The sequence below is a fragment of the Aotus nancymaae genome, unplaced genomic scaffold, assembly GCF_030222135.1.
Source record: "Aotus nancymaae isolate 86718 unplaced genomic scaffold, 86718_ANA_hifiasm-v0.15.2.pri h1tg000036l, whole genome shotgun sequence".
In the NCBI taxonomy this organism is placed as follows: domain Eukaryota; kingdom Metazoa; phylum Chordata; class Mammalia; order Primates; family Aotidae; genus Aotus; species Aotus nancymaae.
Window position 1 is genome coordinate 11,887,992 of NW_026988450.1, and position 21,527 is coordinate 11,909,518.

A 21,527-nucleotide genomic window follows, 5' to 3' on the forward strand; every position below is an offset into this window, starting at 1 on the left:
GCCATGAGGCAGCCAAAAATAATACATATGGCATTCAGGAGAGCAGTTGCTAATTGGCTGCTGCCTGAGAAAATGGTACACTTGGCGTCTACTTAACACTGTGGGTTTGGCAGAAAGCCAAATTTGGGGTCAGGTTGTTGTGAATGAAGCTGCATGTGGTTAGGGAGGAGTTAAAGTGATTCATGTCTTAGAAGCTCTCGCATGTTGAGCAGAGGTGCGTGCATGGGCCTAAGTGTGGCAGTCTCCGTGGCCCTGACCGCCTCCCAGTGCACAGCGTACTCATCTTACGAGAAGGTCCTGTTTTGCTCTTCTCAGTCCGGCTTTGTGCTCATGTGGTAGTAAATTATGACTTTTGAAATACTCTAGTAGGTGGTTTTAAGTATGTGCCTGAAATTTTCTTTTGTTGCAGAAGGAATCTGGAGAAGAGGTAGAAATTGAGGAATTCTATGTGAAATACAAAAACTTGTAAGTAAATTGCGATTTTGTTTTTAATAGGGCGGGGGGGCTATGTTTTCCAAGAACTAAGCAACCATTTTTTTAAAATTGGGAAATTAAGAAACTTTGATTTATTTAGTCATCATGGCCTGGGAGACCATTTTTTAACCAACCTGTGTATCTTTGATATTTTATGAATTCAGTTTTTCTGGAAAATGTGTGATTGGTGTAAAAGTTGACTAACTTCTACATATAACCAATAAGTATTTTTTGAGAGGATAAAAACTTCTACAATAATAGAAAAATGAATAAAGCAGTGTTTCCCTGTCCTCTGATCATGAATTCCACCCCCTGGGGCTGCACTTCTTCCCTTCACCTGTGCATGGGGGCAAGGCCCTAGAGACGGGAGCTCTCCTGTGGAACGAAAGCGCTAGAGAACCATGACATCACTCAGGTTCTAAAATGCAGTGAGGTATAGTTTTATCTATTTTGATTTGTTTCTGATATTTGTTTAGTAGATTTGAATTGCATAACTTAAAAATCTGAACTGAAAACCACAGTGAGTTGTTGTCCTTGTGGATTCTGTTGTAGGCAGTACAGCTGGCCCAGACAGACATCGTGATGAGCTGGGATGTTTTCAGTCAGTAGTCATTCTGCTGAAGAAGACTGAGGCCATTTTGTAACAATCACAGAACAAAGACAAAAATGTTCATTGATAGTGTAAACATTAAATGTATTTTGTATCCCTTTTAAGGCAAAGAGCTAAACCACCATATTAATACATTCTTAGGGCTTTAAAGAGAAGTTCTGAAAACAGCATCAGGAAATTTATCCCACCCTAGAAAATGAAAGCATCAGGTGCCATGGATTTTTTATCATTCTCCCTTGTTGTAGTTGGCACTGTTAGTAAATTGATGCACTTCTGAAGAAGTTCTGAGTAAAACCTTTTACCAAGTAAAAAGGTAAATCTCTATCAGTTTTATCATGAGTTCAATTAAATCAGTCTGACAATTTAAAAAATGCTCAGAAAATGTTAACTGTCGTCATTCTTTTGTCCTCAGAGCATGTCAGTTTACACTTGTGGAAATTATGCCTACAACACGATTTCCTATGGTAAGGAGGAGGTAAAACTAAGTAAACCAGAGGGAGAGAGTTCCCTTGTAGATTTACCAAGTCAAAACAAGAGCAGAGGCGTTCCAATATCAGTCACCAAAATAATGGCACTACAAGAGAGACCTCCAGATCAGTGCGTGACAGTGAGGCCTCCTTCCAGTCAGCCTGTTAGTGACCCCAGAGATGGGCTCTGAGCTCCTGACCAGGTGTCACTGCCAGATCAGGAGACTCTAGCCCTCCTCCAAAGTCATTTGAGATGAGGTAAAGGGAGTTTTGGAAAAAAATAGCTTTCCTGACTGTTATTACTGAGAGCTAAGAGAAACTAAGATTTCCTTAAAACTAAGAGTTTTTGTTAGCCTTTTATTTGGACACAATTTCGTGTTTGTAGGAAAATTATAAAAATAGTACAAAAATTTCTGTTTTTTTTTTTTAATGTGTATCTTATGAAAAGATACTTTGAGACTTAAATATGGTAATGGTTGCTAAGTGGTGATTTACTAATTCCATTATTTCTTCTACATTGATTGGTTGGGTTTTTACTATAAAGAAGAGCTTTACCTTCTTGTCCATTTGCTAATTTGTAGCCGTGCGGACTTGCGGTTTCTCATTTTATTCAAGGGGTTATAACTCTTTACTGTTGTAGTAGTATTTACTTTGCTCACATTATCCCGGATTTGGCCAGTGGGAGCCTCTTCAGACTGGCTCTTCCATCCTATTGCCTTGTCCCCATCTTTCTTTGAACACTTTCTTGCTTTCTGGCACCAGAGGATGTTTCAGGCTCATCTTGTAACTCCCCTGTTTTATACAATCAGTTACTTCTCCAAGAATACTTGGTTGCTTTTAGTGAAGAGGGACATTGAGAAACCAAGATTTGGGCCTTAGGTGTGCTCCTTGTTGCTGAAGAATTGTTGCTTCTAGTCTCTCTCAGTAGATAGGGCTGGGAGAGTGTACACATACATGTGGGTGTGTGTGGAGATATATATATATATCTCGAGTTACACACAAATTTATCTGTTTGTTATATACACACACATATTTATCTACCTGCCTAACACAACAGCAAAAAGAGTGCCTATATACTGATACTTCCATTACTATTCCAGCACCACAGGCTTTGTTCTCTCCTTTCCCCTTTAATATTAATAATTCCCTCTTCAACCAGAATAAACCTGGCTCTCTTATTTTTTATATTTGCTTTTTTGTCAGTCCTTACATGTATAGGAAGTGATTTCAGAATTACTTGTTAGCCCATATTTCTGTAAAAAAGAGCCTATATTTGTTTAGTTTTTTTGGGCATAGGGACTAAAACTTTATCCAGAATTTCCTTGGGTTGGTTATTCTCTTTTCTTGCCCCACCAGTGTAGTTTGTTATTTATTTCTGGGGTCCGCAACCCCCAGGCTGTGGATCAGTACTGGTCATGTCCTGTCAGGAACCTGGCCGCACAGCAGAAGGTGAGCGGCAGGCAACTGAGCATGACTACCTGAGTTCCGCCTCCTGTCAGATCAGTGCAGCATTAGATTCTCATAGGAGTATGAACACTATTGTGAACTGTGAAGTGAGGGGTCTAGGTTGTGTACTCCTTATGAGAATCTAATACCTGATCTGAGGTGGAACAGTTTCATTCCAAACCACCTCTCCCCGCCCATAACCCTGCCCCAGTCCGTGGAAAAATTGTCTTCCACAGAACTGGTTCCTGGTGCCAAAAAAGGTTGAGACCTCATGACTTACTTGATACACAGTGTGTTTCCTTAGTTTTGGTTTGTACTGGTATTCCATTTTAGCCCCCTGTTGATTTTTATTAATTGTTTTTCAAGTTTGTGAAATACTAGTATGTTCCAAAAGTCAGAACTATACACAAAAGAAGTGTAGTCCTCCCTTCCTTTCCGCCTCATTCCTACTTATTTCCTTACTAATCCTGGGTTTATCCTTTCTGTAATTTTTGGCATGAGCATGCAGGTATAATTTCCTCTTCTTTCTTACAAAAAAAAGAAATTGGTATACTGTTAGTACATTTTTGTGCTTTGCTTTTTTTTTCCCACACTATATTCTGGAAATCACTTTGCATCAGTTTGTAGGGGTCCCCCTCGTTCTTTGTTACAACTGCCTAATATTCCATTGCATGACTGAGCCATAACCATCCAACCAGCCTTCTATGTATGTGGGTGTATAAGTGGCTTCTGATGTTTTCCAATGACAGATAATGCCACAATATATATTCTCATTCATATCTATAGATTTTCAGCTTGTTGGAGGCATGACTTCCAGGTGAATTCCCAGAAGTGGGTTTGTTAGATCAAAAGGCACACGTATATGTATTTTTGAGAGATACTGCCAAATTCCCTTCCTTCAGGTTGTGTGAATTTGTGTTCCTATCAACAACATATGCAGCAAACACCTATTTCCCCACAACCTTTCTAGCATAGTGTGCTGTTCTACTTTTTAATTTTTGTAAGAAATTGTATTTCAGTTGAGGTTTTATTTAGCATTTTCTCTTACTATGAATAAGAACTCCTTTTTATAAATTTAATGGCCACTTTTTACATCTTGTTGTGTCAGTCGTCTGTGTCTTTTGCTCATTTTTCTGTCATGCTCTTCTCAACTTTTAAGAGCTCTTTATATGTAAGCGATATTAGTTCTTTATCTGGGTTATATGTTGCAATTATCTTTTCTCTGTTTGAATTGTCTTTTGACTTGATGGTGTTTCTTGTATTATATATTAAAATTTTTTGTACAGTCAGATTTAACAATTTTTCTTTTATTGTTTCTAGCTTTAGTGTCATAGTTAGAAAGCTTTTCCCTATATCCAGATTACAAAGGAATTTGTCCATGCGTTCTTTGTGGTTTTATTTTATTCATCTAGGTGCCTGATCCATTTGGTGTTTATTCTTGTGTAATGTATAAGTCATGGCTGTAATTTAATTCTTTTTCAATTGTTGTTCTAGCACCATTATTAAAGAGTCCACTTTTGGCTGGGCATGGTGGCTTACACCTATAATCCCAGTACTTTGGGAGGCCGAGGTGGGCAGATCATGCGGTCAGGAGTCCGAGACCAGCCTGACCAACATAGTGAAACCCTATCTCTACTAAAAATACAAAAAATTAGCCAGGCATGGTGGCAGGTGCCTGTAATCCTACCTACTCTGGAGACCGAGGCAGGAGAATCGCTTGAACCCAGGAGGCGGAGGTTGCAGTTAAGCCAAGATTGTGCCATTGCACTCCAGCCTGGGCGACAGTGTGAGACTGTCTCAAAAAAAAAAGAAAAAGTCCATTGTTGCCTCAGTGATTTTTCAGATGTAAACTTTATTATGTCTTAAAGTTTATTTATTTTATTTATTTATTTTTATTTATCTGTACTTTATGCCTTTGAACAGACTGTCTATTCAGAAGCCAGTACCACACTGTTTACTTAGGGAGGCTTTATAGTGTATTTTAATATCTGGTAGATCTAGTTCCCTATTAGCTTTTATATTTTAATGTTTTCCTGGATATTCTTGCATGTTTTTTTAATATATAAAATTTAGTATTGTTTAGCTTCATATAAATGCCTGTTTGCATTTTATTTATTTACATTGTGTTAAATTTACAAATGTATGGTGTATGATTTTGAGTTACACAGTGTGAAAACAAGGGTGCCTTTTCAGTTGGTCCAGTTAAACTTTTATGTCTTGTAAGAGTTTTAAATATTTTCTTGCACAAATTTTGCATATTTTTAATTAAATTTATTGCCAAGTATTTTATCTTTGTTGATATTGTGAAAGAGGTTTTCACTAACATATCTCCTTATTGGTAATTCTTGGTGTGAATGAAGACAGTATGTTGACTTCTATATGCAAATTTTATATTCTGCTACATTACTGGATTATTTTATTATTTTAGTTAGTTTTCTAATTGATTATCTAGGGTTTTCCAGGTACTTGATCATATAATCTGCAAACAGAGATAGCTTTACTTACTATTTTCTAATTATTATGTCTCTTATTGTTTTGACTTGTCAGTGACATTGGCTAATAATCTCAAATACAATATTGAATAATCATGGAGATAATAGGTATCCATGCTTTCTGATCTTTGTGGAAAACTCTGTGGTGTTTCTTCATTTAGTAAGATCCTGTCTTTAGAACTAAAATCTTCAAATATTGTGTTAATAAAATACCTATTAATTCCTATCTTCCTAAGTTTTAAAAATCCATTACGGGTGTTAAATTTTGTCAGATGTTTTTTCAGTATCACTAGAAATAATTGTGCGATTTTTCTCCTTAGATAACTTAATATTGTGTATTTTTAGTGGATTTCCTAATATTGAACCAACCTTGCATTCCTGAAATAAGTAACTACCTGATCATGATGTATTATTTTATTAATGTGAAGTGAAGTTGTATTTGTTTAATATTTTATTTAGTACTTTGCACTGATATGGGTAAGGGATATGCTCTTTACTTTTTTTTTTTAAACTGTAAAGATTAGGTATAAATGTATACCTGTTTCATAAAGAGTAGTTACATTTTAAAATAAAATTTTGTTTTCCAAAGTGACCATAAACTGTGTTATCTGTAGGGCCTAGTTCAGATTATTTATTAGCATTATAATATTTTTCTTACATTTACTTCTTCATAACTTTTAAAAAATATTTTAGTTCTAGTCCAGTTAGAACTTTTTCTTGCCTTAATTATCTATTAACACAAAGCAGTCTATTTGTGACCCTTCATTCTTCCTTCCTCTTCTTCCTGACTAAGTCTCCAGAATGGGTTATCATCAGGGTCTAGAAAGCAGAGTCACACTGAAAATTTCAACCTAGTTTATAGCAGGTAAAGCAGGGCTGGTGCCACCTCAAGGCTACACAGGTGGTGCTTTGAAGGCATTTGCACCTCAGCCAAAACAAGAATACTAACTGATTGCACAAGTGCTTTTTCTGTCAAATAATTTGGAGACTAGGGCAAATTATTTTTATTTTATTATTTTATAATGCAGTGGTGTGATCTCAGATCACTGCAACCTCCACCTGCTGGGTTCAAGTGATTCTCCCGCCTCAGTCTCCTGAGTAGCTGGGATTATCGGTGCACACCACCACGGCCTGGCTGATTTTTGTATTTTTAGTAGAGTTGGGGTTTCACTATATTGGTGAGGCTGATCCCAAACTCCCAACCTCAGGTGATCTGCCTGCCTCACATAATATGTGTTTCTGATTATGCCAGTATTGGATATTATTTATTAGAAATTTGAAAACTACAGATTGAAAGTAGAAAATAAAATACTTGCAGTCCTAGCACCCAGAAATAATTATTACAGGTTGAGTATCCCTTATCTGGAATAGTTGAGATCGGAAGTGTTTTGGATTTTGGATTTTTTTGAATTTTGGAATATTTGCCTTATACTTTAGTGGTTAAGCTTCCCAAATCTGAAATCCAAAATACTCTATCAAGCACTTCCTTTGAGTATCATGTTGGTGCTCAAAAAGTTTCGAGTTTTAGAATATTTTGGTTTTTGGATTTTCAGATTTGGGATGGTCAACCTGTATTAGCATTTTGATACAATTTCATCTAGTCTATTTTGTGTGTGTATGTACAGTGTTGATATCAATTCATAGCTATATAAGTCATATGTATTTAAAATCCTTTTCTCCCTCAATTATAGAAGGACTAAATGAATCTTGCCTTTGAAAATCATATTGCATAATTTATCAGTTATGTGCTACTTAATATCATAAGCATTTCCTATGTCATAAATCATTTTTGAAAATTTTTTAATGGTTGTGTATTTTTTTTTACTTTTTCATTTTCTAAACTTCTGACTTCTGCTAAAGCACAATTTCTAAGAGTAGTAGTATGTTGATTCTGAAATAGGTATATATATTCAAGCATATCATTTCTTTTAATGTCATCACCAGAAAGAGAAATAGGAGGCTGTCAGGGTTATTTGGGGGGCAGGGAGAGGGTGATGGGACAAAAGAATATTGAAGAACTAAACAAAAGAATGTCAGAGTTGCCATGAAATATTAACTGTTGACCTGTGAGTGTTGGAGAAGGAAAGGGAAGTGCAAATATATTCCAGTTCAGGTGAGGGAAGACACCATACATGCTCAGAGCAGGAGGTGGTGCATCTGAGGGGAAGGGGTTTGCCTAGTGCAGGTATAGACGATACCAAGTGAAACATTCACAGGGGACCAAGGGACATCATTGCAGAACCCTGTAGGACCATAGCCTGGGAGACCAGGAACTGATTAGGAGGAGCTGGTGAGGGGCATGGCCTGGTGTTCCAGGAGCAGACAGTGGTTCTTTTCCTCCTAGATTGCTATAGAAGGACCAGGTTAGGTTTCCCTTTGGGACTAGTATGACAGGCCTTGGATGACTAGGGTACCCTACACCTCTTATCTTCAAAGAAACTGCTATTTTAAATTTGAATTATTTTAACTTGATAAAAATCTACTTCTCAATGATAAGAGGTTCAAAGTGTAAATTCAGAATTGAAGCCACCCTGCAGTGCTAATTGTTTTATATTGAAGTATAATCCATTCACTTATGGAAATAGCTTGTTATTAGGCCATTCCCTCTCTCACTCTCTCTCTGTATCTCCTCCCTCTACCCCGTCTCTGGTAGTGGGTAAGAGAGCTGGAGGCTTAGGTATGTGTGTGCATGCGCTCTCTCTCTCTCTCTCTCTCTCTCTCTCTTGAGAGAGAGAGAGAGAGAGAGAGAGATGGGGTAGGGGGGAGAGAGAGAGAGAGAGAGCGCGCACGCATGCGATCTAGACAGAAGGCAAATTTTAGGCACTACTATTGATTTTCTCTTCTTATTCAAACACTAGTGGGTATATTAAGTGTCGCTCAGCAGCCTTAATAAGTAATTAAGCAGGTCATTTTGTTAATTATCTGTTTAGTTGGCTTTTTTTAAATAAGAGAAGACATAATAAAGGATTAATTATATTCTACATATTTCAAGGATATTATTTTATTCTTTCAGCTCTTATCTTCATTGTCAGTGGGCATCTGTAGAAGATCTGGAAAAAGATAAGAGAATTCAGCAAAAAATTAAACGATTTAAGGCAAAGCAGGGCCAGAACAAGTTCCTTTCAGAGGTACGAAATACCTGCTTACTTTTCTAAAGTATTTACTTTATTAAAATGTTCTAAATTTAAAATTTTAGTTCAGCAAATTAAGAAAAACTAGTTAACCTCATTTGGTGCTGTTACTTGCATATTGGTAACTGGTTTTTGCTAACAAATTTGTAAACAGGAAATTTCTCATTCTTCCTGTTGCTTATTCTAGAAGATACCGGTCCTTATGATATTATGTGGAAATAGCGGTGATGGTATGATAAAAATCTTGTAAAGAAAGTACAGTCACTAGACGATGAAATTAAGTAAGTGGACAAAAGTTCTATTGAGATTGAGCAGGTTAAGAACTCTATAGTAAATGTTTAGTACAAGTTCTAAGATACAAAAGCTTAACTTCTGTTGGGGAAAGTATGTGACAAATTTCTTTTGTTCAAATCAATACCTAATCACAGAGTTCACTAAACTCATTTTCACAAATGCTGTGCTGTACTATAGAAACTGGTAATGATATCTTTGCCTGTGTTCCTTTATCCTAGGTATCAGCTATAGAAATACAGCAATACCTAGGGCAGGGAAGAAAATCTGCACTTAATAGAAGTGCCAGTTCTGCCGCTCCGTACGCCTCCCACCCTGCCCAGTACAGTCACTTACATTTTTTTAAAAGTGCTTTCACAAGCTGCTTACTAGGGTCTCTAGACTTTTGATCACGAATTTGGTTTCATTTACAGCCTCAAGTAGATAAAAGAAAAACCCTAACATTGAAAGATAGGACTTGCTGACTTATTAGTTCCTCTTTTTATAAAACAGTTGACAGAGTGTAAACTGTAAAGAAGCATACAATTTGATGCAAAATAGTATCTGTTTAACAACCTACTTTTCACTGCTACCCGTTTTTGGAGATGAAGGAAGGTGGGACAGAAGAATATTTAGTACTTTTATGTCATAAAATCCTTATACTATCAGGCGATAAGTCTGTGTTCTTCTGGGATCTGATTTCCATAATCCCAACTGGCCTATGGTAAAGTCTGCATTCGCTGGGAGGTCATGTGGTTGCTCTTTTCCTAAAGACGTGTTGGCATCACCACCTCTGGCTCTGAGTATGCAGCGTTTTCGGCAGTACAGTGGTTAGCACTGAGTGGAATGGAGTTACTCAAATGTGACTCAGTTCTTAGATCTTGGAGAATGTTAAGGAGATTCTTTCTTCAAAAGAATTTTGAGGAAAATTGTTTCGAAGAAAGAATCTTAATATTTGATTTTGAAGACAGTGCTGTGAGGTTCTGTTTTTCATGCCCTTCTTAATGAAACCAGAGTTAAACTTATGTGACATTGGATGAGCTGAAATCATTAGCCTTCTTTTAGAAAGAGACACCATATGTTCTGCTGACCTTTTCTGTGGGCGAGGAGGAGGGAAACAGGCAAAAGCACAATGATAGCTTTCCCCCCATCCCTAAATCCTGGTCCTGGATTTAGGGATGGGGGGGAAAGCTACCATTGTGCTTTTTACATTTATTTGTATTCTGTCTCCTGTAGTCACACTGTCTTTAGGAAATTGTGCCTAGCCCTAGCTACACATACCAAGGTTGAATGTTCATTATTTACCTGGTAACTTGGCAGCTAGAAATCTTAACTTCTGTCCTGAGTGGGAGTTAGCAGAGAAGGACCGCAGTCCCCTTCCTCCCTCTCTTACACATGCACATGCCTTTGTTTCATCCCATACATGATCACAGCTTCAAATCTTCCATGGTTGTGCTGCTTTGAGATTTTCAGTTTCAGCTGCTTTTACATTCTTTGTTTTTCCTTAGGCTGCCTTACAAGCCTGCTGCAACTAAAATCTCTATTCAAAAACATCATTTAGACTGAAAATGTCGTCACATGTCTGATGCAATAGATTACTCAAAGGGTAGAAATGTTTAGGAAAAGTTAAGGATTTTAATTCAGCACTGAATATGAAAGCTCGCGTTTAAGAACAAGTTTTTTTAAAGAGAGTTTTTGCTGTCAAAACCTAGTTGTGGGAAAGTTTAAGTGTTTCTGCTGTACATGGATAACATGTGTTTACCTAAATCTAGAAGCTTTTGACAAAGCCAGTGCATTAATATCCTAATACTTTATAATAGTTGAACATTTCAATGGATTTTTTTTTTTGCCTTACTAATCACCTCTGTGTCAAAGCCTGAGGTAGTTGAGACACATATTTGTGTTTCTGCTTTTTGTTTCATAATTCACAATTCAAAGCTTCCCAACTTGGTGTTTTAAGGAGGCTGAGTAGCCAGGGAAAGTTTGTTCTTGAGCAGATGACGACTCAATTGTTTATCTTTTCAACCTGCAATTCAAAGGTTAAGAATGGTGTCTAAGTGGCTTCTAGTTTGCCTTTTGCAAAATATTTTAATGCAGTTATATTTTTGATAAGTTAATCAAGAGGCCCATATAATAAAATGTGTCTCTTGTTTTCTAACATCTGAAACTTGTCTGACCCTAACTTCTCTTGGGTATGGCTTAGTCTGTAACTTCCTTTTGAGCCATATTCTAGTATTTTATATGAGATACCTTTGCAAGCAGCAGTATTACTTTACTTTTGTAAAGATTGTTTAATATATTGGTTAAATAAGCCAATTATTTAGGCCTCATCTCTTTATCCTAAATACTTTGCCCTAGACATTCAGTATAAGTCATTAGAACACTTAGATTAATGACAAGACTTATCTAAATGAGGTACTAATATTGATTGGCAAAGACTACCAAACGTTGTAAACTCTGTTCATGCTAAAATATGAAATTAGTTGGTTTCTATGTATTTGACTTTTGAATAACATTTTGTAAATGATGCTGTAAAGCATCAGACAACTCCAGGAGTTATGAGATTCTAAGTAACACTTTGCATGACTCTGATTCTTCATTGCAAACTCTAGTTTCAAGAATGCTAAATGCATTGCATGCCATAAGCCTTTTGGATTGCTCATTAGTGAATTGTAATTTCACACTTCATTTAAAATATTCTTAAACATTCGCTCACAGTAAAAGGTTTCACACGGTAATTAAAAGACCCAGTTAACAAAGTCTGAGAAGTCTGATTTTCTCATGGGGAATGATTTTGCTAAATTGTAGCATTTCAATTAATATAATAGAATTTGCCAAATACAAGATTTGTATTGCTGTGACCCAAAATATTATTGCCTGGTAGAAAAAGTGGAATAGTATTTCATCTCGGGAAATAAATAAACCTTTTAACTTTTTTTTTCCCCTTTGGTATAGATTGAGGATGAGCTTTTTAATCCAGATTATGTGGAGGTTGACCGGATAATGGACTTTGCACGTAGCACAGATGACCGGGGAGAGGTAACAGGAGATCATTTGTATTACAAAGTGGTGATTCAGGCAGCCCATACATGTTTATAGAGAAGATGGTAGAATCCTAGACCTGGTCTTGGTCAGAGCCTTGGACTGTGACACACTTGGTCTAAATTTAACTGAAACTTAACGATTCATTATTATTTTATGACTTAATAATAGTGCTAAATATGTTTTAGTTTAGTCTGAGAGCTTTTTAAGAACAATCGATTTTCAGTATAAAACAAATACATTGACATTTTGTACAGTTCTACAGTATGTCCAAAAGAATGTCCAAAAGAATTCAGTACATTTTGGTATAAATCTATCATCTTGCACAAAGTATCTTCATATACCTGAGTGTCACTTGTGGCAGAATGGAGTTTAAGATTATTTAGCATTGGGCATCATTAGTGAAGTTGATGAATTCATTTAATGTGGTACGCAGAGACCAATAGGCATTATTTCTTTTAAAATATCCTGGTCTCAGCACTCTCATTTTGCTTTGCAAAACCCTGTGAGATTATAAAGGATATTTGATAGGAAAGTAAGAATGAAGACAAGTGTAGTGACTTCTGAGTATTGTGTCTTGATAATGATGTGCCCACCCACCACGAGTTCTGTCCTTCCTGGCTTCTCCATGTAAATTGAATTTTATATATACAATGTTTGGATCTTGCTTATCGAGGGAGGATCTGCATAGAACTCTCATTTTCTTCCAAACTCTGTCATGACACTCTATGCTGTTTCCAAGACCATATCTGTAACATGATCTGTACTTTTCTGGTTTTGCTTAGTTATACTTTTAAAAAATATTTCATAGCATATTTACATTGTACAGCAAATATTTTTCACATCACAACCAGATCAGCGTACCTTGGTCTTGAAATGAAGGTCAACAAACCCATGTGTTTTCTAGAAGAAAGACAAAGGAAATCCTGTTGATCTGCATTACCTGAAATATTTTGCCTCCAGCCTTCTAAAGCTCAAATATATTATTTTAATGTGATTGGATACAAACATTATCACTCTTTTTAAGGAAAAGGTAGAATTCCTAATAAATTTAAGTCTATGTCTCATTTTTTAAGAAACCATCCAATTATGTAAATATTTAAATATGCTAGGATGATTTACCATGTAAATCTGAATCAAACTCTTGATGAATGATTTGTACAGGTAAAACAAATCTCAAATTCAGCTTTGCTATTTACTAGCTATTTCTTTATACTTCCTGGCTTTTGAACATCACTTACCAATGATTTTGATAAAAGGCTAATTTGTTCTGATAAACCAAATAATACTGTTTCCAGTTTAGACTTGAGACTCTTAACTAGGAACAACTGTTTGATGGTCATAGTTTTTAAATTTCTGTCAGTTCAGACTTACTCATGCTGGGATAATATCTATAGATAAATGAAGTAGAGCATGCTTTTCCTTAATGCATATGGAAATATATATAAAATATATGTATGTGGTCAAATGAATCCAATTCTGATTTATTTAAATCTGGTCCAGCCTGTGACTCACTATTTGGTGAAGTGGTGTTCACTTCCTTATGAAGACAGCACGTGGGAGCGGAGGCAGGACATAGATCAAGCAAAGATCGAGGAGTTTGAGAAATTAATGTCCAGGGAGCCGGAAACAGAGCGTGTGGTAAGAACTGGCTGACGGGAGAGAATTTAATTTGAAAATAGCATAGTGGTGTGATCTTCTGGGTACCACTAATGGGATTTACTATATTTGAAATAGGAGCGACCTCCTGCTGATGATTGGAAGAAATCGGAGAGTTCCAGGGAGTATAAAAACAATAACAAACTCAGGGAATACCAGTTGGAGGGAGTAAACTGGCTACTTTTCAATTGGTACAACATGTATGTAAAACATGTTTTTCTTCACTTTTAAGTATATCTGTAGCTCGTTTAGTTACTGAAAACAATAAAAAGGAACTTAATGTTCTAACTCTAATAAAAAAATTTTTTAAAGCAAGCATTGGAAATACATGTAATATTTATTTAACAAATGCGAATACAGAGATTGATATCAGTATGTAAAAATAACTTTTCATCTTTGAAAATTTTGTTTGAAAATATATTTTGTTGTATCTAAGAGAACATCTAAAGCCTTTGGATATGCATTTGTGAGTACAATGGTATATATTTTGTGAAATAACAGCAGTGTCTCATATCCATACTCATTAAACTTTTGTACTTTATTTTCCTCCCAAAGGCGAAACTGCATTTTAGCAGATGAAATGGGTTTGGGAAAAACTATCCAGTCCATTACATTTCTCTATGAGATATATTTGAAAGGAATCCATGGCCCTTTTTTAGTAATTGCCCCATTGTCCACAATCCCCAACTGGGAAAGGGAATTCCGAACCTGGACAGAGTTGAATGTGGTTGTGTATCATGGGAGTCAAGCTAGTCGTCGGACCATTCAGTTGTATGAAATGTACTTCAAAGATCCCCAGGTAAAAATTTCACGGGTTGTATTCTTTGTGCTTATTCTGTGCATTTTTAAGGAGTTAAAAAAAAATCAAAGTCTTGGTGACTTGGGAAGGTCTAATTTTTGCCAAATTGAGAAATTTGCTTTAGATATTTGACTCAATTTATGTTTGTATTATCTTTCTAGGTCTGTGAAACATCTCTTTATTTTTATAGCTTTGGTTTTTCTGATTATTAGATTAGAAGGAGTGATTTTTTTTTTTTTGCTTTTGATGATCACTGAAATCCATTTAATACATTGATATGTTAATTAGTTTTATTTTGCAAGTCTAAGAGAAAACTAAACAAAAAATGGTGATATTAAATGTGAATAGAAAGAATATTTTATTATGCTATTGCTAGAAGTAAAAAATAGTAAGCATGTAAAAAGTCCTTGAAATATATGACACATATGAATGAAATATATCCCAAGGGAGGAATTTATGCTTTGGCTGTGAGTGGCAATTGCTTTAATTTTTTTCTTACTCTAGTTACCTGTATGCCGTTAGTGTGTATCAACAGTGAAGCATTATAAATGACATGATAAGAAGGAGTAGTATGTGCTAAAATCATTTTATGGATAGTAAATGGAAGTCCTGTAATTGTAAATAGGACTTTTGCCATATATATATTATTGCTATTTATATATATACGTGTGTGTGTGTGCTTGTTCTAAGTATATAATCTGACCTACAATTAAATAAAGAAGAAAAAAATATTGAAATCTGTATTTATCTTTAGATTTGGGAAATTATAAATTCTGTCTTAAGTGAATGTGTGACTAGAATGGGTACACTTAGTGGTAATTGATACATGTGATCTGCTAGGAAATTAAATCCAAAATGTACTGACAGTTTTCTCATTTGTTTTACAATTCTGTTTTACCATATAGTTAAAAACCGCCAAAATAACTTGAAAACAGAATGTATGTCACCTAAAATAAAGAGGTCTTCAAAGAGATAACTACATATATTTAATATTTATTCATCCCTAAAGTTACTTATGTAATCATTAAATGCTTAATAATAATTCAGAGTTGTCCTTGTAGGGTCGAGTGATAAAGGGGTCCTATAAGTTTCATGCCATCATCACTACATTTGAGATGATTTTGACTGATTGTCCTGAGCTGCGGAATATTCCATGGCGCTGTGTAGTCATTGATGAAGCCCACAGGCTGAAGAACAGGAACTGCAAGCTGTTGGAGGGACTCAAGATGATGGACTTGGTCAGTGATCATACTGGTGATTGCACTGACCCTGAATAGAATTGTTGCTGATTTGATAGTTTCATGGCTCCGAATTTGATGCCTGTGAAGAGTATTTGAAAATCTTGTCAAATATTGTGATATATTCTCTGGAACTTTCATTTATTCAAAAGTTGTTGCCTTTTGGATTCTTATATTGTTGGCTAGTATCTTTAAACAGTTGTATAATAGCGGAGTATAATCATGATATCTTCACTAAAGTGAGTTTCAAGTATTTGCCTTACCCTTTGCTCATAAATACAGATTGATCATGCCAAATACAAAAAATCCCAGAATATAGAACTTTTTGAGTACCCACATAATGCTCAAAGGAAATGCTCATGGGAGCATTTTGGATATTGGATTTTCTCATTTGGGATGTTCAACCTGTAAGTATAAATGCAGCTATTCCAAAACCTAAAAATATCTGAAACCTGAAACACTCTGGTCCAAGAATTTTGGATAATGGATACTTAACCTGTACTGCCATTTCATTAACTGTTGAGCCAAGCTTTACCTCAGTGATGACAGTGCAGTTATGTTCCAGGGCTCATATTTTTTTTGCCATACTGTGGCCAGCAGGACTTGTAGATGCAAGTTCTCAATGAGTTGGGTAGGATATCTGAGGTTGGTTTAGTTCGTACAGATGCTTAGAAGTTTGGGGCATTACAATGCCTCGGATTTGATCTGAGTTTTTACACCACACTTATCCCCTTATATAGTGGTTATGATCACTTGTATTTCATTTTTAATATACATTTTAAAGTAGAGTTACAGTCATTTAGCATGCCTTGGGTGATTTGATGAGTTTCACGGAATTAGAAAAAGGTTTTTAAAATACTTGTAGAGCTAATTTCATCTTTTGTTAACTGAGAGTTTGAGATGAGGAGTATCCTGTGTATTCATGGCCGTATGTGTTTAGCTAAAGACTGGTACTACCAAAAAACACCTAAAAGCTGTTTGTTGCAGCTGATTCTCTGAAGCAGCTTCTTTTATTCTTAGAGATTGGATTTGCCAGCTATGCTTTTAGTTTAAAACAAACAAAATCTAGTTTTGATTAAAGGAAAAAATCTGACTGAATTATCCTATTTAGGATGGGATTTCCCATTTTTCTTCCTAATGAATTATTATTAAAGCTATCCTAAGTTCTGTCTCAAAGCAGTTGGCTGTTACTTGGTGGCCAGTCCACAAAACAAATGAGAGTGCTTAGAAACAGTGAATAGTCTCAGGGACCTTGGTAAGCATGTGGAAGAGAAACTCTGGTTGTATTTGTTCACTCCAGGCTATACTTAAGCATTAAAATCAAGTACATTTGTATTTGCAGGTAAACACTAATGCTTGTGATATAATCTAAATATATCTTCTCAGTAGGGATGCACTTTCATAGTTTTCTACTAAGAGACAGTTACATCACCGTTTCCTGAAGGCTTAAATAGTCATCTGACTGAGTTTATCTGAGTTGTGTTCTATTATTAGTTCATATGTTCCCAGATAGTAGATTCTTACTGTAAAACATTCTTTCAATTGTGAGTATACATTAATTTAACTCTATCACCATCAAACAATCTGTTTGTCATTGGGCTATTTCAAAGTTTTCTATTATTTATACTAACATTTGATAAATGGATTAGAATCTGTTATCCAAATAATTTTCCTGTTACATATTGCAGTGTTCTTAAGCTTTTTCACATAATGACACATACAGAAAATGATAGTAGTTGAATTCCATACTCAAATAAAAAGAGAAGGCTGCTCACTGCCACAGGACACCACCAGTCCTAGGTGTCCTGACTGTCTCCAAGGACTTACAACCTGTACTCACTCTTGGCTCACCAACTGGGAAGTTTCTGATTAGCACATGAACAAAATATTTATTTTTCTGATAATCAAGAATCTTTATTTGAGAAGAAATGTTTTCAAGAATGGAACACATTATTGTTCTTCAGAATATAATTGTATGTGTCCAGTTCTGAACAGCTCGTTGCCTGGTCTTTTAAAGTAAGGATTCTTACTTTAAAATAAACATCTTGAGAACTTAGCCACTTGCTACTTTATATTCTTCCTAGAATAAGTCACAGTCAAAATAGTGGGTAGTAACTATATCCAGCTACAGCACAGGCCACAGGGAACTGCTGTTACCTGCACTAGACTGAGTTGTGATGAAAATGCTCTTGATGGTGATTATCTCCAAGTGCATTCTCAGAAAGGAAGACCAATGAGTGTCTTCAGCTCTGCAGGCACCAAGGAAATGTTTGCGAAGATGATACGTTGTAGGGCAGTCACCATCTTCACAGTCCTCCACAGGAGCTCTGGGAAAGTAGCCATCTCCTTGTCCCCCATCTACAAGGAGGGGATGCTGTAGAGGTAATAGTAGTTCTTCATTGATTCCAGTATCTCATCTTTCATTGTCAGGAAACCCCACACAAAGAGTCTGCTTAAAATGAAATTAAATGCACATCACTTCATCGAGCTAAATGCAATGGTAACGTTGTTAAGGCAAAAGCATATCTGCCGGCATAGGAGGAGGTGATAAGCTCCATCACCTGAGTTTCTTACATGATGTTTTGTGAAACTATGCATAGTAATTGTGTATTTTTTCATTGTTACCCACTTTCAAGTAATCATTTGGTATAACTGGCTGTTAACAGCCATTGAAGGGAAGCTGCATAAGAAAGGAGTTCTTTCCTTTTTTTGAATACGTTTATTTTGAAATTAATAAGTTAAAAAGGCTTTAACTTTTAAAATATTTGGTTAGGCAGTCAGGATTTAATTTAAATCCTAGTAGTAATAAAGGATATGAAAAAACTGGGAGACACTATATCAATACAGCTCATTTATCACAATAGCTTTTTCCTGAATCTCTGATGGGACTTAAATAAAATTCTGTATAAAGTAATCCAGGACTTGGACATGTCAGTATTTGTGGCCCAGGCTATACATAAGTGTGGTGATACATTAGAAATCCTGAATTGAATGATTAATTTACTGAGTCTGAAGATGACGGTTGTCCACAAAACTTCCTCAGATACTTTTTTCACAGGGGTGAGAGAAGAAGGAATACTAGCATATTGAATTCCTTCACCTCACTTTCAAAGAGCATCATTGACGGATATGACATGGTAGATATTAAGAAAATTAGTATGTTCTTCACTTATTCATCTAGTATTTACTGAGTGTATACTCTGCTTGGCAACCAAGACTTGTCAGATTCCAAGTTAAGTCAGAATATTGCTGTCTCAACTACTGGGAGGCGTAATTGCTTTCTGAAATAGTTTTATTAGCTGTGCTGTGTACCAAATGGCCAAACAAAGTAGAAAATCGTAGGGTTCTTAACATTAATAGCTCACTATTATTAAGAATGGTCATTGTAAAACAGCTCCTCTGTATTGCATATATAGAAATAGGAGGGATAAGGTACAACTGCATGAGGAAAGCTGGGGAAAGAGCTTATAACAGGAAGAATTAATTAAAGAAATACCTAACTTGGTTCAGAGACAAATTTATAAATAGCATCTGATTAAAAAAAGTGATTGTGGTATTTACAACCCAGCTGACCTCTTTGCCAGTTGGAAATTTTTGCAGAACAAAATAGTTTTTCATATGCTGTTGCATGTAGAACTTCTTTTGTCTCTATAAAGTGAGTCATGCAGGAAGCAGATGGAGAGATGAGAGCACTGTTGATGTAGAGAGCAGAAAGAAGCGTGCACGCTTCATCTGAGTCTAGGGATTCTACGAAAAAAAAACTTAACTGGTGGGGAAAGAAGCATTGAGACTTGGGGGACTTAGAAAGCACGGCAAGACTCATTTGAGAACCCCGTAGAGTTCTGCAGAGAACTGTCTACACATCCATTTCCCTGACGCAGAAATCGTGCTCTAATATCTCTGTTTTCATGCCTGATTCTTATACTTTGCCTAGGATGGATGAGTAGGAGTAGAACAATGGGTGTCTAGTGAGAGGCTCTGGTTTTAAGAAAGTGTTTTTGTTACAACTTGGTTAGTGGCTTTCCTTGCGTTACCTCAGGAACACAAAGTGCTGCTGACGGGAACCCCACTACAGAACACTGTGGAAGAACTCTTCAGCTTGCTTCATTTCTTGGAACCAAGTCGCTTCCCTTCAGAAACCACCTTTATGCAAGAATTTGGTGATCTAAAAACAGAAGAGCAGGTATTTATCACCTCCGCTTTGTATTTTAGTCATAAAATTGAAGGTCAGCCCATGAAATGGCAAAGTAGTAATAATTAAGTTATTTTAAAGTGTGATTATATTACAGTTTTTCCCAGCTAGTACACAGAACCTTAGATACCCTTTCCTTGGACTTTTCAGATCATTATCATAAAGGTTTTCTTGTTTGTGTGTCTATTTGCTCTTGTCAAGAGCTGTTGAGATTTATAGAGAGGTTACATACCTGTTGCTGTAATTTTCAGAGACAGCTGTGTTGTGCAGGTGGGTGGTTGTGCTATGTATGTGTAATTTTGGGGATGTCAGAAGCTGTTGACATTGGTAGAGCTATTTGCCTACTGCAGTTCTGAGGCTCTGTTCTTTCTGAAGCATCTGCACTCAGCCACATGGCTTACTTCTTCAGGCCTACATATTTTCACTTTAGAAACTTGGGGCATAACTACCATACAGTAGTTCTGTGAGAAATAAATGAAGTATTGTGTATGAAAAGTACTTGGCTTTTTTTTTTTTTTTTTTGAGACGGAGTCTTGCTCTATCACCCAGGCTGCAGTGCAGTGGTGTGATCTCGGCTCACCGCAACCTCCGCCTCCCAGGTTCAAGTGAATCTCCTGCCTCAGCCTTCCAACTAGCCGGGACTACAGGCGCGCACCATCGCACTCGGCTAATTTTTGTATTTTTGGTAGAGACAGGGTTTCACCATGTTAACCAAGATGGGCACTTGGCTATTTTATATGCTGTAGGAGTTGTGTGGGTATTAGTTATAATTTGTGTGCTGTATTTGAAATAAATATGGAGATAGACTTGAAATCTTGGTTTTTATGTGCCTCCTCCCCTGACTTACTGTCTAAAACCTCTTAGCTCAGTTGAGTAAGGTCTGTTTTTTTTTTCTAAAATAAGAACTGTATGGAGTACTCCGTTCTATTGCCAATCAGCAGAAAAGAGAACCAGGGAGAGATGTCTTTGCCGGCTCCCTCGTGCAGGGACTAGATTGCTCCTGGCTCACTTCCTCTCATTCTTTAGCTCTCCCTAGAAAGGAAGAGAATAGAAACTGAGCATTGTCATGACATTGTCTTGTTCCTCTTCTTCATCTTCCCTATGACTTAAGACAAACAGAAGGGAAAGCGAGATGAATAAGTTGAATTTCTCTTTCTGGGCACTTTTCAACCCTTCTGGCTATTTGGGGCTCCTGGATGGATGAAATAGTTATGCACTGCTCTTGTGAAAGCTGAAAGGTTAGCTCATTCATACTCTTCTTACCTGGGATTTGAAAAATGGAAATGGATGGTCAATGAGTGAGATAATCCTGATTTCTCATGTTAGAATGTGTTTTAACTTGCAAGCAAATCATGACACCAGTATTTACTTAAGGTCTTTTTTTAGGTGCAAAAACTTCAAGCTATTTTAAAGCCAATGATGTTGAGACGTCTCAAAGAGGATGTAGAAAAGAACTTGGCCCCCAAAGAAGAAACTATTATTGAAGTCGAGCTAACAAACATTCAGAAGAAATATTACCGAGCCATCCTTGAGAAGAATTTCACATTTCTTTCCAAAGGTGGTGGGCAAGCTAATGTACCTAACCTTTTAAACACTATGATGGAATTGCGGAAGTGCTGCAATCATCCATACCTTATCAATGGTAAGTGTGCCCTGCCCAAGAGCTTAAGTGATGATTGAAGCACCAGAAATCCCTTTCTGCCCCCA

General features: G+C 36.3%; 1 protein-coding gene across 7 annotated transcripts in view; it reads left to right on the forward strand.

Annotated features, from left to right (window-relative positions):
- The window catches only part of CHD7 (chromodomain helicase DNA binding protein 7), a 178,128-nt gene that overhangs the window by 119,214 nt on the left and 37,387 nt on the right, over positions 1-21,527 (forward strand). For all 7 annotated transcript variants that reach the window (XM_021671224.2, XM_021671267.2, XM_064384223.1 and 4 more), the window contains 9 exons: positions 410-465; positions 8,503-8,617; positions 11,846-11,929; positions 13,436-13,573; positions 13,670-13,791; positions 14,147-14,390; positions 15,452-15,628; positions 19,668-19,811; positions 21,207-21,462. In XM_021671224.2, coding sequence (XP_021526899.2) covers positions 410-465; positions 8,503-8,617; positions 11,846-11,929; positions 13,436-13,573; positions 13,670-13,791; positions 14,147-14,390; positions 15,452-15,628; positions 19,668-19,811; positions 21,207-21,462 — 1,336 coding nt within the window. The remainder of the gene's footprint in view (positions 1-409; positions 466-8,502; positions 8,618-11,845; positions 11,930-13,435; positions 13,574-13,669; positions 13,792-14,146; positions 14,391-15,451; positions 15,629-19,667; positions 19,812-21,206; positions 21,463-21,527) is intronic.